This window comes from Apodemus sylvaticus, chromosome 12 (assembly GCF_947179515.1).
Source record: "Apodemus sylvaticus chromosome 12, mApoSyl1.1, whole genome shotgun sequence".
In the NCBI taxonomy this organism is placed as follows: domain Eukaryota; kingdom Metazoa; phylum Chordata; class Mammalia; order Rodentia; family Muridae; genus Apodemus; species Apodemus sylvaticus.
The window spans coordinates 33,946,092-33,963,134 of NC_067483.1; the positions used below are offsets into that span (position 1 = coordinate 33,946,092).

Genomic DNA, 17,043 nt, shown 5'->3' on the forward strand with positions numbered 1-17,043 from the left:
AATGCAGGTCTTTTAAAGGACACATAGCACTTAGCAGACCCCATGGGTCCCTGGCTCAGGTCCTTTGGAAAGAATGCTTGTCTAACATGCACAAAGCTCAGGGTCTCATCCCCAGCACTGCCTAACCCGGGCATAGTGGCACACACCTATAGTCCTAAGAACTGGGGAGAAATGTCAGAAGTTCAGGCTATCCTTGGCTACGCAGTAAGTTGGAAGAAAACCTGAGACCATGAGAACTGTCTCAAAAGTTTAAAAAAAAAAGAGAGAGAGAGTTAAAAAGTTATAATTTGTTAGCTGCAGGGGAAGAACCTAGTGGGGAGTTCGAAGCTAGCTGTACCATCTCCCCCGGACCAGACAGCCTTGGGGCCTACTCAGGTGCTGGGGAGCTGAGGCTGGGTCTCAGCACTATTTTGCCACATCGTAACAGGCCCTGGTGATGCCCTGTAAAATATCTACATTTTTTTAGGCTGAATTAAATGTTCTTTCCATGGTTTTCCTTGTGCAGTCTGGGTGTCTCTCTTCTGGACTATAAACTGACTAATATGTCTTATTTGGATGACCAAGGCCAAGTTACCAAAACTCTAAGGCACATGCTCCATCTCCGTCATCCAAATTCTCTCTGTGACATAGCTAGCATTGATTGTCAAGTTGACACAGCTTGGAATCATGATAAACCTCTGGGAGTGTGTGTGAAGAGAGTTTGTAGGTTGGGTGTATTGAGGTGGGAAGACCCCGTCTCCAACTGTGATGCAGTGTGTCCTGGTGCTTTGGCCTCAGTGGACTGCACCCTCAAACTCTGAACCCAAGTAAACTCTGGTCTTCATTAAGTTGCTTTTGTGTAAGGCATTTTGTTACAAAGAAAAGTAGCCAACACAGCCATTTTCTTCATTATATCATAGTCAGCCCCCATGTCCCTCAGGACTGGGCTTTGATCCCAAGACCCTACCACTGAGGCACCTGCATACTTTTTCTTTGACTAGTTTGTTCCCTGAAATCAGGGGAATCCCAGCACTAATGAGGCATAATGAAAGCATAATAAAATGCTTTCTAGAAATTAGAAGCACGGGCTAGCCTGGGTGTTTCTCCTTAGCTCAGGTTAGCCTGCATGTTCCTCCTCAGCTGCCGAAACACTGACTTTGCAGCATTTGTTTGAGCTTGTTCCTGAATCCTGGCTTCCACAGCCTTCTCAGTTCCTTCTGTGAGGAGAGTCAGGCTGTGGGTGACCTTCACCCCAGTGAGAACTCAATTAGAAGTATCTCTCCCGCCCTGAGGGAAAGACTCTTCCTCCAGTTTAATTTTACAGAGTTTCTATTGTAAATCCCTTCCCTGGCATGGAAGAAGCCACTGTAGGTTCTACTTGACAGCCACGGATGTTTGTGGATTTGGGAGGGCTGAGGAGATGAAGGATGTCACTTTCTGTGGATTTGGGAGGGCTGAGGAGATGAAGGATGTCACTTTCTGCCTGGGTTTCCCAGCCTCCTCTCCAGCTCCTGGACCAAAGTTGGGAAGATGTGGAGAAGTGATGGTAGACAGAAGGCACGATCATGGGTTATGATAGGTTCATTTCCTTTAAAACTGTATCCTGACCACACTCCCAGTGGAGGAAGGGTAGATGCTCAAGAGAGAGGAAAGTGGGGGTCTGAGGAGGAGGAGGAGGAGGAGAGGCCACGGACAGCACCAGAGCCTGGTCTGTATAGAGACCGTGGTTTCACAGGCCCTGCGGTGTGGTTCCCCTTCGGTAGCCTTGGCATAAGACCAGTTTCTTGCTTCTTCTTACTAGCGGGTTCAGTTCAGTAAGTGCTTATTGGCCTTTCTTGTAGTTGCTGGGCTGTCGGCATCTACTGAGAGCTCGTCTTCTTGCCACTGTGCTAAACATTCTGTATCTTAAGAGCTTAATGGGAAAAAGAAGGAAAGGGAAAGAGATTCGGATGGGAGAGGAAGAAAGGACGGGTATAATTAGCCACAGAACAGGAAGAGAGAAATGGCTCCTCTCGCTTCATCTGGGAACCTTGTGGTAGTTAACACTGGTCGTCAGCTGGATGGGGACTACAGTCACCCAGAAGACATGGACATGTGTGTAAGGAAATGTATCCATGGGCTAAAAGGAAAGCCCTAACTTAACTGTGGTCCCATGGGCTGGGTCCCATGAGGAGACAGAAGGAAGCAAGCTGAGCGCCAGTGTCCCCCTCCCTCTGCTTCCTGGATGCTGATGCCATGTGACCGTCTGGCACCAGGCCTTCCCAACACGATGATGCACTGTGTCCTCAAACTCTGAGCCAAGTCTGGAACTCAGCAATTAGGCTAGACTTTCCAGCCAGTGAGCCCCAGGGATCCCCCATTTCTACCTCCTCAGTGCTGGGGTTACCGGTATACACCATCACTTCCAGCCTTTTTTTTTTTTTTAATGTGCTGTGGTTTGGAACTCACATCTGCATGTTTATGTGGCAAACACTGAGCCATCTCTCCAGTCCCATGGCTGCCTTTGTAACTGATAAGGACTGAATATGTGGTGTGTAGCACAGTGATTTGATAAACATATGCATTGGTGGATATCTAAGGAAAGCTAACAAATACACATTACTCTATATTCTTTCCATGAGTGTGAAAAACACACTTGCCCTTGACTGCTAGTCTTCATGTGAGATGTTGCATTTGTGTTAGGAGCTGATACACATAGCCAGTTATGTGAAATTGAGACCAGGCCCCGAAGTCATTTCTTTACCTTGCATTCTTTACCTTAAAATCCTGGACAAGGGTCTGGAGAGATGACTTAGCATTAAAAATGCTTGCTGCTCTTGTAGAGGGCCTGAGTTTGGTTCCCAGCACCCTTATCAGGCTGACAACAGCAGCCTTTAACCAGCTTCAGGGGATTCCATGCATGTAGATATGTAGATGTGCTCTCTCTCTCTCTCTCTCTCTCTCACACACACACACACACACACACACACACACACACACACACACGATGCTAGGCAATACAGCTATGTGGGCCTGTTTGTTCATCCAGGTTGTTTGGTTTTCTCCTTTCCTTTCTTGCTGTCTTACAGCATTCCCGTTTTGTTGAACTCTGAGACCTGCTTCCTTTCATATCACACACCAGGTTTCTCCTGAAGTTGGCAGACTGAGAAAGCCGTGGTAGTTTGACCTGCTCTGGATACTCAGTCATTAGGTCCGCGGGCACTGCTATTGCATTTCCAGTCTTTATGGAAAGAGTTGGGCTTGTTTCTGGGTTTGGCATCAGAACAGAGACAGGCACCGAGAAGACCTGAAGTAGATGTCACCTGAGGGATGGGCTGGAAGCGTGAGATTCAGGACGTGTCCCTCTCACTCCATCTCCCTCCACTGTTGTCCCAGCACACCCGCTTGCAGTGAATAGCAGATCTGCAGCAGCTGCCCTAACCAACCGCCCATTTAAAGCAACTGTCGGTTCCGTGTGTTTGCACTGTATCCTGATCCCGCTGCTATCGCCACCCCCCCCTCCCTCCACACACCCCAAACACAACCCCTCTACCTCCAGGTCCATTTGTTTTGTTTTCTTTAGTAGCCCATGGAGTCTAATTAGTTCTGCTGGCTGGGAAGTTGACCTGCTTGACCCTGTGTCAGTCTTGTCCAGGTAACCATAGCTACAGTGCATCCTGAGTGTGATGGCTGTCCTCTGCCTCTAACATTGACTCAGCCTGGTCCCTTCCCTGATGGCCCCTGAGGCTTGTGAGGGAGGGGTGTGTACAGATGGCCATTTAGGGCTGAGCACTCCAGAGACACTCAGCACTTCCACCATTCAAGAGTCTCCACGTGCTATGCACTGCAGAAAGAAGCTTCTCGACCAACGATGAGAGTCCTATGAATGTAACTCCGTAGAAGGCAGTTTGACACGTCCATTTAGCGAGACAACAGAAGTAGTTTCCTCTCCACCAGTGACGTCCTTGGCCATTAACCACCTTGTAATCTACAAATCCTTTTTAATTGAATCCCCAGAAGTACGGCCGGCCTTCTTTCTCTCTGTGAGCCATGGCTGTTCTCGGCTGCTTGTCATCTGTCACACTGGCGACAGCAGTGTAGCACCAGCAGTCAGGGACTCTCTTCCTTAGGGATGGGCTTGTGAGATGGCCGGAACATTCCTGGAGTTGTTAGAGTCTAGCCTGGGCCCTGGCAGCCCTGGAAAGCTTGGCTTAGTCACCGTCCCCCGAGTATGCCAATGAGAGACAAGCAAGAGTGAAAGCCGAGAAAGCGTTTCCAAAGTGACCATCTTGGAGAGAGGAACCAATAAAGAGGGCCAGTGACCGCAGTCTGAGTCTGTCTTCAGGGTCCTGCCCTGAGGTTTAGGTTGCAATGGAAGGCAAGTGCTGTTCATGGCTAAGCAGTCCTGGTCAGTGTCTGGCCCTGCCCACCGTCCTTTCCTCAGCTCCAGTCTGAGATGGTCTGACAGGCTGTCAGAAGTGTGTGAAATCTCTTCCCAGGAGACAGATCCCTCACTCCACGGCTGGCACCATGCATCGGCCGCCTGTCCTTGGGCTTTGTTGTCTCTCTAGTCAGATAGTGGAGAGGGCCCACATATACCTTTGTCTCTGTAGAGTCTTCCGCCACCTCCCCGGCAGTTGTAAGAAGAGTGAAACATTACTTACGCCGGATGCTGCTTGGCCAAAGGGGAGAGAGCCAGGCCATCGGCGGCTGCACTGCAGAAGCTGGGTCTCCTGGCTTCAGAGTGCCGTCCTTAGTGCCCGCTCAGTCCTTCATTTTCAAACATTACAGACTCCGCTATGTAGCCAACAGCCACTGGCCCTGCATTGTTCTCTCTGTGCAGAAACCCACTCATGTTGGGCATACAGCCCTAATTAGCTGATTTCAGTTGATGATCTCCATTGCTTAATTTCCATTCCTCCCTAAGTTTAACACCCGCCATCCAAACAGGAGAAATTGCACCAGGCCCCCATGAGGCCAGAGCTAATGAAAGCCAGGTGTCACTCACTCTGCAGTGACAGACTATGCGAGTGATTCAGCTCACTGGGCAGCCTCTAGTTCATCACCAGGCAGGCAGGTCACTTTGTCATTCCGTTTCTTTGAGCTGTGTGGCTATTCCCATTATAGAGACAGGGCCGTATCGAGGAATTGCTGTTGCAACTGTCCTTGCTTCCAGCATATTAATTCAATTCAGCTGTCCACACCTTTGATGACTAGTCTCTCTTCTAAAACTTGGAACAAGTTTCTTTGCCCCCATCTACAGTCTATTGATGATGATGTTCACGTACTTTGACACCTATGTTCTCTTTTTCTCTTTATATCATTCTTCCAAAACCTAGCAAGCAACATATTTTTCTAGATCTCTTGACTCATCGGTACTATGGTTTTTCTGTATATGGGTGTGTGTGAGGCAGAGGCACATGCAGAGGCAGAGGCCAACCTCTGAGTAGTTCTTCAGATACTGTCTACTTTGTCATCATTGGCTTCTCACTTTTTGTTTCCCTGTTCGTATACACGGCCACATGTGTATGCGCACACACATGCACATTTGTATGTGGAGGGCCAAAGTTGAAGCCAAGCATCATCTTCGGTCTTTCTTTTCTCTTTTCTTTTTTTTTAATTTTTTTTTATTTCTTCGATCTTTCTATTTTATTGAGGCAGGATCTCTCACTGGACCCTGAAGTACCTGTTTCTCGCTAGTCTGTCTAGCTAACTTGCCCTCAGGATCTCCTGTGTCTACCTCCCAAGTACTGAGATTTTAAGTGACCACCATGCCTTCTTGGCTTTTATAGGGGCGGAGGGTTAAACTGCTCATGGAAGCCCTTTACTCACTGAGCTGTCTCCAGAGCCCTCTCCAAATACCCCTTCTTTCTTGAAACAGATCCTTCACTGGCCTGGAGCTTACCAAGTACTCTAAGCTGGCCGGCCTGTGAGGCCCAGGCATCTGCCTGTCTCTCTACCACCCTAGCCTTGAGATTACAAGTGCACATACCACCATACCCAGCCTAGGGATAGAAATCAGATCCTCATGCTTGGCTGGGAAGCATTCTACCAACTGTGCTATATCTCCCTAGCCTTTGGTTGATACGACTGTTTTTTGAACCATTTCTGTAGCTACTGCAGGTATATTTAGTATGAGATAATCAAAATGCCCAGGGATTTATTGCTAGATCTTAAGATGTTTGCAAACTACTACTCTAAAAGCCAGTCTGGACAGGTGTGCCTGTGTGCATGTTTGTGTGTATGTGTGTGACCTTCCTAATGGAACAAAAGAAGCAATTTCATGCCTTACCCATCAATCTGTTTCTTCTGTTTCATGAACAATAGACATAAAGGTCCCTACCTTTCAGTTTTCCCTTGGCAATATGTAAAACCAATATTGGTTGAGCATGCTATTAACCTTGAGTTTAAATTCAGCGTACTTAATCCCTTGATTACTGCCAAGATTAATGCCCAACAGGAAAGGTTGGAAGCTTAAATGCTTGTGAATGCGAGCATGAAATGAAATCCTAATAACCCGCACAATGATCAGGATTTATAGCCTGTGTGGGCCATGAAAGAGAACTTGGAAATGGTGTTACAGAGACTAATCTGTCAGAGTGGGCAGTCTGCGAGAATTGACTGTTCAGGCTGCAGGAAGAAAAAAACAGAACAGCAAAACTGGCACGTGGGAACAGGTCAAGGCATGCTGTAAATGTACCTCCGGGCTGTTACCCGAGTACACCAAAATGTACCTTGACCGTGTTTAGCTGCGTGAAGTCGGAAATTCTCTTTCCATAAGATAAGATTTCCTGGCAGCCAAAGCAGTTAGTTGGCTGAGACTTATGGTTGAGATCTTTCCATTTTCTGCACCCAGACTTCATCTCTATCTTTTCATCTCCGTGTGTTCATTGTTCTTGCTGCCTGAGTGTTAAGATGCCCTTTGCGAAAGGATTTTTCAAGCCATCCCGACTTGGGAGAGCTGACTGATGTCTCTGCCCCTTTCCCACCACTCTCCTCCCACAATTAGTCTTAATGGCATTTTCTTAATGACATTTATAGTGAACATCTTTTCTTAGTCTTCACCACGTAAAACTCAGAGGAGAAGAGCGAGAGCTGCCAAACCCCAAACTACCATGTCTGTCATCCTTGAAATATGTGGTTGGCAGGGCTCCAGTACAGTCAACTCCTTAACTCATGTATGTTTAATCTGTGTGTATGTGTGTATGTTTTTAAGCGAGTGCATGCCTGTGCATGTGGCATGTGTGTGTGTGTGTGTGTGTGTGTGTGTAGTCAAACACATGCATGTGTGTATGCTTGTGCATGTGGTGTGTGTGTGTGAATGTGGACATGCTGCTGAGCATGTGTGGCAGTTAGAGGAGAGCTTCAGATGTCAGTTCTCACCTTCCAACTTGATTGAGTCTCTGTTGTTTTTCTGCTGTGTATAGCAAAGTTCACTGGTCCTCGGACTCTGGGAATATTCTGGTCCCAGCATCCACTTGCTGTAGAAGTCTAGGGTTACAGGCAGGAGACCGTCACACTTGTTCTTTGCCCACTGAGCCATCTTCCAGCCGAACTCGACATACTTTTCAGTATTGTCTGATAGTTTGTGTTATGTGATCAAAATGCATTTCACATTTTTTAGAATGGTCTCATATAGCCAGGCTAGCCTCAGCTTCAACTTCTGTTTGTAGCTGAGGATGCCCTAAAACTTCCCAAGTGCTGGGATTACAGATGTGCACTCTTATATCCAGTTTCGGTGGCGCTGGGATGGAACCCAGGGCTTCATGAATCCTAGGCAAACACCCTGCTAACTGATTAGCCCCTGCTCCCCCACCACCATTTCTGTGTCCCAGTGATGAGTTGCCATGCTAATGCTGAGCCACCAGCCAGACTGTTCCTGCCTGGTTTGGGTGCCAGTGAGTTTAATAAGACTTCTCACATGGAGACCTGAGGGACAGTAGGAAAAGCAAAACCAAAAACTTCCTTATCTCTGCTGACTATCAGCGTTTCCAGCTCTGACTTCTGATGATTCTCTCTGTGGCACTGTGTCCTGGCCCCCTGTTGATTGTCCCATGGAATCTGATTAGAGTGAGGCTCTGATCTTTTTTGCATCATGGTTGGGTGGTGTTTCGCACTTTTTCCAAGAGGCCTATACCACTAGGTTGTGTGTTCACTGACCCCCTCCGCCACACTCTCTCTCTTCCCACTTTCCTTTCCACCTTAAGCTTGGGCCTCAGGCAAGCTAGTCCGGTATCCGGATGCCTTGATACACTTCTTCATCTATAAGGTCGTAAACCCAGGGCAAATGGCTGAGATGCCTACTGGCATGTTAAAATGGACCCTGGCCTCCTGGTTCTCCCAGCATCCCTCAGTCCATACCAGTTCAGGGCCCTTCTGGCAGGTGTACCCAAGCCCCTACTCTAAACGTCCCCAGCGCAGGGACTGGTCTGGGCTTGCCCTGGTCCCAGCTGCTCTTCCGTGTATAACCCAGCCAGTCACTTGGGCTTCACCAGTCTTCCCCCCATTTTGCCTTTTGGTCTCTTGGTCTCTAGTCTCCTGGCTCTCCCCTCCTCTCCCTTCTCTACACATGGCCCGGCTGAGTCTGTTGGTCATGTTCACTCTGGACTCTCCAAGATTTCTTTGTCTCTGGCTATGATTTCCCAAATATCTACAATACACCTTCTCTTCTACCACAACTAGGAGCAGTAATGTCCTTTCTATTTCTTTTTTTCATTCCTAGAAATGTCCACTGAGGTGAATTACTTTCATTTCCTATCTAATCACTCAGAGTTCCTATAGAAAAACGTTGAAATATTTTTATGATATTTATCACTTACTTACTATTATGTGTGGGAGCATGGACATAGCGTTGGCATAACATGTGATGGCTAAGGGACAGTCTCAGGCAGGGGTCACTTCTCTCCTTCTCCCTTGTGGGACCTGGGATTGAGATTTAGCCCCAAGCCTCCTTTTCCAGTAGACCAGTGTGGACACTGGCCCCAGAAAAACTTTTATTTCCATGGTGACTTCCACAGTTATCTAACACTTTTTTAATATTTAAAAGAGGATTGGTTCGGTTTTTGTTTGTTTGTTTGTTTTGTTTTGGGCTTACTTATTTTCTTTTTTCTTGTTATCATTAAGAAGTCTTTGGTTGAGATACGTGTAGCATGTTTCATCCACGCTCATTATTTTCTGACCAATCATCATTTTATCACTGTTATAGTAACCAGGACAGTTGTGTTAAAAAACAAAAAACAAACAAAAAAAATGGAGTGCCTGACGCATACACACATTCACTGAATGAATGACTGTTCATAGTGTGTTTTAAGTACTAGGGTGCACATAGCCTTTTATTGACATTGGTATTATTGACATTGGTAATTTCTCCCAGCTATAGCCTTATCTTGACAAACCTACTAAGACTTTGAGATTGAGACCCAAAGCAGGGGAATTTTGAGCTTATTCACAGAGTAGCTCCCTCCAGTATTACTTCGTGAGGTAGAATAAAGAATCAGATTAGAATGAAAGAGCCAATTACAGAACTATTCTCTTGGTCGAGGAAGATGATAACCAGACAGTCACATGCTAGACAACAACGAACAGTGGTGTGCCTGGTCTCCGGAAGTAGCGGCCTCCCACCTGTGGCTGTTCTCGTGGATTCAGGCTGGATGAAGCTAGTTTTGAGTGCACTGAACACCTAAGGAGAAGTTTTGCAGGAAGCATGTCAGCATATCTGTGTTATTTGTGTGATGGTCTGCAGAGGAATCCACTGGCCTTCTCTCCTGTGTGATGAAAAGTGACTTTTCTCAAGCAATATCAATCTGGGTTGTAAAACATCTGTGTTGTAAGCCCGTTAGGATCCACTCATTCTGAGGCGTAGCGAAGACTTGTCACAGCTTCTCTGCGTCATAACTTGAGCAGGGCTCTCTACATCCCGCCAGCCCCTGACTTCCTCCTGCACACAGCCGGCTGAGTCACATTCCCTGTTTGTAGTGTCCCTGCCTGCTCTAGTAGAGGCTATGATAGCATTCTCTAGACCCCATCCTCACCGCCCCATCTGCGTCTTGCTTTGAGGGTTTTCAGTTACCCATAATCAACAGAGGCCTGACTTTATTCAGGGGAAATTTCTAGATGCAAACAATAAGCTGAGTGACTTCTATTTTACTATATCGTTTTAACATCTCCCCTTTATTAATTATTGCTCATCCCTTACTGTGTGTGTGTCAGTGTCTCGTCTCTACTAGGACAAATACCCTACCAAAGCAACCTAAGGAGAGAAAGCTGGCGTGGGCTCACAGTTCCAGGGTATAGCCACCATGGAGTGAAAGGCCTGGTGGCAGGGGATAAATAGTGTAATTATATTTTAATTTCAAAAGATAAAAATGTATTAAATTTTAAAAATTAAAGTCTTACCAGAAGAAAGCACACAGGAACTATAGGTCCAGGTCTTCTCTGTGGAATTCCTAGGAATATGAATGCTGGGGTTAAGGAGGCCTGTACACACACAGGAACACCTTCATTATAATGTGCAGATTAACACAAGGGAGAAAACTGACAGACTCCAAGTTCCCAACACACAGAGACAGAGAGTTTCTCTTTTCTTAGGCATTTAGTTTTAGGGACAGAAATTTTGTTTGTTGTTTAGTTTTGTTTTTTTTGTTTTTTTTTTGTTGTTGTTTGTTTTTTGTTTTTGTTTTGTTGTTTTTTGTTTTTTTTTTTGGAAGAAGGTTATGCAGCTTGGGCCATCCTAGAGCTCACTCTGTTGACCAGACTGGCCCAGAACTCACAGAGATCAACCTGCCTCTGCCTCCAGAGCACTTGGGGTTAAATATGTCCGTCACTGTGGCTGGTGGTTGGTTTTGATTGTGTTCGTTACCTGGAGAGGGAACCCTGAGATCCTGGTGTCAGCCATACACTAGGATAAAACAGCCTCCATCTGCCTTAGCAAGAGAGGAGACCAAAACTGAGGCTCTTTCCACAGAAAAGAGCATTGGCCCAGAGCGACCAGGCCCTTAAGGACTGCGCAGTGCCCCTACCCGGCCTCTCGTGTTAGCACTGGCTCCTAGCAGGCTTCTGCTTCCTCATTTCACCTCCGTCCAGCCCCGTGTGCATCTGCCAACAGCTTCTGTTTCCTTGAGTGCAATGACCCTTCCATACTGTGGATCTTGAAAAACATAGCCTGACCCAGTTAGAACTTTTAGGAATTCATACTGTTTTGATTCACCAGCCTCCTGACAAAGTCAAAAAACCTATTCAGTTCAAAGAAGCCTAAATCACCAGGAGGTATGTCAAAATTGTTTTATTTTATGTCTCATCTCTAAAGAAAGTGATATACAGAGCCCTCTCCGCTGCATATCTATTAGTGTTCCGGAGATCCGGGCCAGCAAGGCTTCTCTGCCTTGTTCTGCTGCCTCTTCATTCTGCAGCCGGTGGCTAGTGCACTTAAAAGATTAGTTTGTGTCTAAAGAGTTTGCCTTCGAATAGAACGTGATCGGAGTGCTGCTACTGCTTTATGGACTCTTGGATGTGTTACCATGATTTCAGATGGTTTTCGGTTTTGCATGTGTACACCTGTTTGTGAGTGTGTACCTGTCTGAGTTGCTTGTATGGGGCTGGGAGATTGCATGTTAGATATCTTCTTGTCACTCTCATCACTCTCCACCTTAGTTTTGGTTTTGGTTTTGGTTTTTGGGGTGAAGGGTTGTTTTTTTGTTTTTGTTTTTTGGTTTTTGGTTTTTGGTTTTTTTTTTTTTTTTTTTTTTTGGTTTTTTGGATTTGGTTTGGTTTTTTCGAGACAGAGTTTCTCTGTATAGCCCTGCCTGTCCTGGAACTCGCTCAGTAGACCAGGCTGGCCTCGAACTCAGAAATCCGCCTGCCTTTGCCTCCCAGAGTGCTGGGATTATAAACATGCACCACCACCGCCCAGCTCCACGTTAGTTTTTGAGATTTCTCGATGAAACTGGAGCTTTCGGATTCAGCTAGACTGGCCAGAATGCCCTCTGCCTGTACATTACAGGCACATCCGGGATACTTAACATGAGCCCTAGGGATCAAACTCAGGACCTCACCCGTGAGTGGCGAAGCTTTTTAGCCACTGAGCTGTCTCCCATATCCCATTTCCTATTGTTTGCTGTGGTAAACTATAGGCTGCCTTTGATGAGTTGCTGCATCTGAGAGGGTTGCATGTCGTAGGACTGGAGAGGGAAGGGAGGATGGGCAGCAGTGGCCTCTGCACTGAAGGCCACATGCAGTGGAAAGCCACAGATGGAGACATGTGGCTGTGGCAGCCATAATGGGAGGAGGTGTCTGGAGGCAGCCCTAGGAGCCAGAGGCTCTGGGAGCCAGCCAGAGAGGAGCTCTTCCAAACAGCTCCAATCAGCCAGAGCAGTTCCTGAGTCGGAGTGGGCTCCTCCTGGGGTCAGCTTTAGTGACAGGCTGCTACACGTGTGGGCCAAGCTCATTAAGCAACTCTGGACGCATCAGGTAGAAAACACAGTTCCGTATCAGGAGGTAGAGTGGTCAGCTGCAAGCACTTTCCCCTGCATGCTCATTGTGGGCCTTTTATTTGGGAAAATGTTGCCCTGTAGAAGGGAGTTTGCTCATTACTTGAGTTATCGCCAGCTCTGGCCTTCCTCCAGTCCTGGTAATCCTCTGAGCTTCCAGGGAAAGGAAAAAAAAATTTTTTTTTTGTTTTTCCTCTTCTTCCCACAGCGTAATTGGTTTACATATAATTTAATTATTTCATCAACTAGTTATCCCATCCTTGTGGTGGAAAACAACCTCAGCCCACTCTCCCGTTGTGGGTTAAGGTCTTTATCTATTTTTCCACCATTCCAATTGCGTGCGTAGCTGAAATTGCTGCCTAAAAGCTCAGTTGGACTGCTCTATTTTCCATATTTGCAGAGATGTCCTTGGGGGCAGCAAAGGGGTAGCTAGTGATTTAGAGAAAGAAGAACTGAAAAATGATCAGCTCACGAGAGGAATTGCAGCCTTGAGAGTTCTCTAGTGAAGTCCTATTTTAAATCACCCTGGACTGACTATGTTTTCATCGGAATAAGATCTGGAAGGTTCATCATAGGGTGGAGGGGTGTGAGGGCGGGCATTCTTTACCAGTGTCTGGTCACACCATGGCGTCATTCTTATTCCTAGTCTTGCTTCATTTTTTTCCCATTATATTCTTCACGGGGAGATTTTTTTTTTATCCTGACAGATTCCTATATAGACTTCATTTATTCAGGGGTTGGGGAGAGGTCCTGTCAGTAGAGCATCTGCTGCTCACACAGGAGGATCTGAGTTAGACTCTCCGCACCTACATAAGCAGCTGACACTGGGGCCTGCACCTGCGACATAGAGCAGGAAAGGCAGAACAGGTGGCGCACGCTGTATGTGGGGGTGGGGGGGGGCGTGAGACAGAGACAGACAGGCAGACAGACAGACAGGCAGGCAGACAGACAGACAGGCAGGCAGACAGACAGGCAGACAGACAGCAGAGAGGGAGGAAAGAATAAACAAAGGAGTAATGGAGGAAAAGATCTAACATAATTTTCTGGCATCCACATGCATCCACATGCACACACATCTGCATGTACAGACATACACACAGGGAAACACACATGTATCACATACACAAAGGCAATTTAGTCAAGTGGCTGAGAACAAAAGTAATTTTTAAAAATGAACTTAGTTGTCTATTTATTTGTGAGGGTTCTTGACCTCATGCTCTGTATGTGAGTATGTGTGTGCGCGCGCACACACACTCACACGCACACACACACACGCACACACATGCATGGTTGAAGGTCTAGCAGTCAAGCCCAGGACCCACCTGAAGCCTTCATATTCTGAATCTGCTTCACAGGGATGTTTTATTGAGTCCATTTACTAAAATGCAGTGGGTGCCAAGTGAATCAGTCTGGCCTCGGAGGGGAAGCACAGATGTGTGTGGCGTCCCTGGGAGCGGCAGAAGCGGCGTGCTTTCTCAGGCTCCTTTTCTGCTCATTTCTCCTGAGTCGTGGGGCTGTGTCTGTTGCCTTCCATGGTCATACTGTCAAAAGTCCACAGTCATTTAGACCGTGGGCGATTCTCTCTTTTTATGAGTGAAGGCATTGCGCTTTCCCCATGGGGAGAATTTCTGAGTAAGCGCAGTCACTCACAAATTTCACCGGAGTCTAATTTTACTCCACAAGAAGAGGGAATCCTGCACTTTTCCTACCACCCCTTAAGCCTTGCTGCCCTGAGCTCAGCTGCTTTCTGACCATTTTTCCACAGCAGATGACTTTATGCAAATATGGCCAGTTATTTTCAGCCACGGTAAATACCACCTTGCATTATGATTAGTAACTTCTAGATTACTGAAACTCACATGTTTCTTTGAAAACCTATCCAGACCTGGAAGACAGTTTTTCTCGTCTGATCTGCCAACCCAAAAGACTCCAGTCCCCTGAATCAGTGGCTCCTTAAGGATGCTCCTCTGTAAAGTCTTACCTGCCCGCCAATAAGAGCAGTGATTTCCGGTGCCAGTTCATGAGCCATCCTTACTAATGCTGTATGAATTAATAAAGGGATGGCCATGCTATCGCTGAACTTTTGTAGCTATTTTAGATAAACAGGCCAAATGTTGGTGTCATCCAGTGGATTTCTTGTTTTTCTTTTCCTGGAATTTTTAAATTATGCCTATATCAAGAGGGGTCAACATACACATGTGAGATCAGCTTCCTTGGAAGCCGGAAGAAGGTGTCAGATCCCCTGGAGCAGGGGTTCCAGGTAGTTGTGACTGCCCCATGTGCATGATGGGAACTGAACTGTGTTCTTTGTAAGTGCCAAACTCTCTCTTAACCTCTGAGCCCGGCCTCGAGCCCCTTCCTAGAATCTCTCCAATCCCTTCCTAACAACTATTGATTCCACTAATTTCTGGTAGCTTTTCTTAAAGAAATATCTCCAAGCCCAGTCCTTTTTTCCTCCTTTCTTCCTTCCCCCAACAGTTGTCAGGTGTGCTCAGTCTGAGCCTGTAAGCCACAGATGCTCAAGAGAACTGGGAATGCAAACTTGAACAAAATTATAGACTTGCTTAAAGCATTATGGTGTGTGTGTGTGTGTGTGTGTGTGTGTACACTTTGTAGTTGCCTCAGTGTTAGAAGGTTGGACACTGCTTGTGTGCAGACAGATCCTTCTGTGGAAGAACTCTCATAAAATCACTGAATAGATATGTAATCCATCCCTATTTTGCTGTTGTTGGAGACAGGGTCTCATGTAGTTCAAGCTGGCCTAGAACTCATTATATAGCCTAGAATATCTGATCCTCCTGCCATCAGTCACAGCCCGGGTACCGGCATGGCAGGTGTGAGCCGCCAGTCCCGCATTACCAATCTTATTTCTTGAGGCAGTGTCAGGCAAACACCCAGAAAGCAAACCCTGCCTAATTAGCATTAAACCACGGTTAGCATTCCTGATCCTCAAATCAGAGAGTAATTTTTTGGCCTGAATGCCATCTGTTCCCTTTAGACACACCGGAGCTGATCACAAGTCACCTGTGCCCACTTGCAGAATGGTGCACAGTACTCCTTCACACTGCCATGCCCCTGCCCAAGTGTTCATTTCTTTTAACCCCTTGCTGGAAGACACTCCTTCCCTCCTCTGGAAGAGTAGGCATTTGTTGAGGAAGCAGTCACTCCCTGTGATGTAGGACAGGTTCTTAAGACCACAGCTAAAAGTTTCTGCACCTTAGAGGGCACCTATCTGGCAGGAGTTTGGTTACTATCTGTTTGATAATAATACCCCGTGTAAACACCATATGAGTTATAAGTGGGCCTTAGCCCTCTGTTCTTGTGTGTCCACTGAACGATGGACCAGTGTTTCTGTACTTAGTGTTTCTGATTTATTTTCTTCAGGTTGAAAATTGGTGTCCTCGTTTACCTTGGAGAGTGAAGACTCCCTATGAAGAAGCCGACCACAACTCATTGGTAAGTGGCCTCGGAGTGCTCTCCCTCCACCGTGTGTTTAGGTTGGATGCTAAGCGATACACACGGCACCTTTCGGAAGTGCCAGCTAAAATCTCAAGTCTAGCTGGCCAAATCATACACCGGTTAGCGTAGATTTATTTATTGAGCTGTTCTCTGAAGGTCCCTAAAGGATGGGGCCACAGAGAGGAATGAGCTTCGGTGCCAGATGTGGAAGCCTTGGGTGATCTAATGAGGAGACCGGCTGTAAATAATGACCAGGCCTGTCACCAGGCTCTAATGCCTGCTACGGAAGATTAATGAGGAAGGATGATCTCAGCGGCGGAGGCCAAGGGAGATTCCACAGAGAAGATGATGAGCTGAATTTAAAAGGACAAGCCATGCTCTGTGGCAGTGGGAGAGAGGCACGGCACTATGGGGAGCCAGTCTTTCATATCATACTGCAAGGTTGGGTGGGCAGGGTCAGAGGTTGGGTACACTGGTTGAAGACACGATTAGGAAGCTAGGAAGGGATTCCAGAGACCTAGCCATGCTATCTTAAAAGCTCGGGCATTTTCTTTAGACTATAGATCAGCAAATCCTTTGTTATTTTTTTGATGTTTTGATTTGCATGTATACGTATTTTTCTGCGTGGGTTTATGCACACACCGTGTACACGTCGGAGCACACAGAGGCAAGAAGAGAGCTTCAAATCCCTGAACTAGAGTTATAGGTGGTTGGGAGGTGCCTGACGTGGATGCTGGGAGCTGAACCCCACTGTTCTGCAAGAGCATTCAGCATCCTCACTTCACCACTGAGTCCTCTCTCTAACCCAAAGCAGGCGCTTGCTGTAAAGGGTCAAATAGGGATTTGGGATGTTGCTCAGAAGGCAGAGTGCCGACCTAGCAGGGGAGAAGCTCTGGGTTCAGTCTGTAACACTATGTATGCTGGCCCTGGTGGGTCAGGCCTCTAATCCCAGGGCATGGGAGAGAGAGGCAGGAAAATTAGAAGTCACAGTTATCCTTGGCTACATAGAGAGTTCAAGGCCATCTTGGGCTACCAGAGACCCCATCGTGTATAAAAATAATAGGGGTAGTGAGATGGCTCACCAAGGAGAGGTGTCTACTGCCAAGCCTGAGCCCCAAGATTGATTCCTGAGGACCAGCGT

The 17,043-nt window shown here is 46.8% G+C and overlaps 1 protein-coding gene, 1 long non-coding RNA gene and 1 other non-coding gene across 6 annotated transcripts in view; 2 read left to right on the forward strand and 1 right to left on the reverse strand.

Moving 5' to 3' along the window:
- Positions 1–17,043, forward strand: part of Mgat5 (alpha-1,6-mannosylglycoprotein 6-beta-N-acetylglucosaminyltransferase) — a 293,176-nt gene that overhangs the window by 169,481 nt on the left and 106,652 nt on the right. For all 4 annotated transcript variants that reach the window (XM_052199815.1, XM_052199817.1, XM_052199816.1 and 1 more), the window contains exon 7: positions 15,828–15,899. In XM_052199815.1, coding sequence (XP_052055775.1) covers positions 15,828–15,899 — 72 coding nt within the window. The remainder of the gene's footprint in view (positions 1–15,827; positions 15,900–17,043) is intronic.
- LOC127697943 (small nucleolar RNA U6-53/MBII-28) lies at positions 7,788–7,896 on the forward strand. Its single transcript, XR_007980611.1, has one exon. It is a non-coding gene; the product is annotated as a small nucleolar RNA U6-53/MBII-28 (small nucleolar RNA).
- Positions 9,283–14,146, reverse strand: LOC127696990 (uncharacterized). Its single transcript, XR_007980403.1, has 3 exons — positions 13,766–14,146; positions 10,354–10,403; positions 9,283–9,637 (listed from the first exon to the last, which is right to left on the reverse strand). It is a non-coding gene; the product is annotated as an uncharacterized LOC127696990 (long non-coding RNA).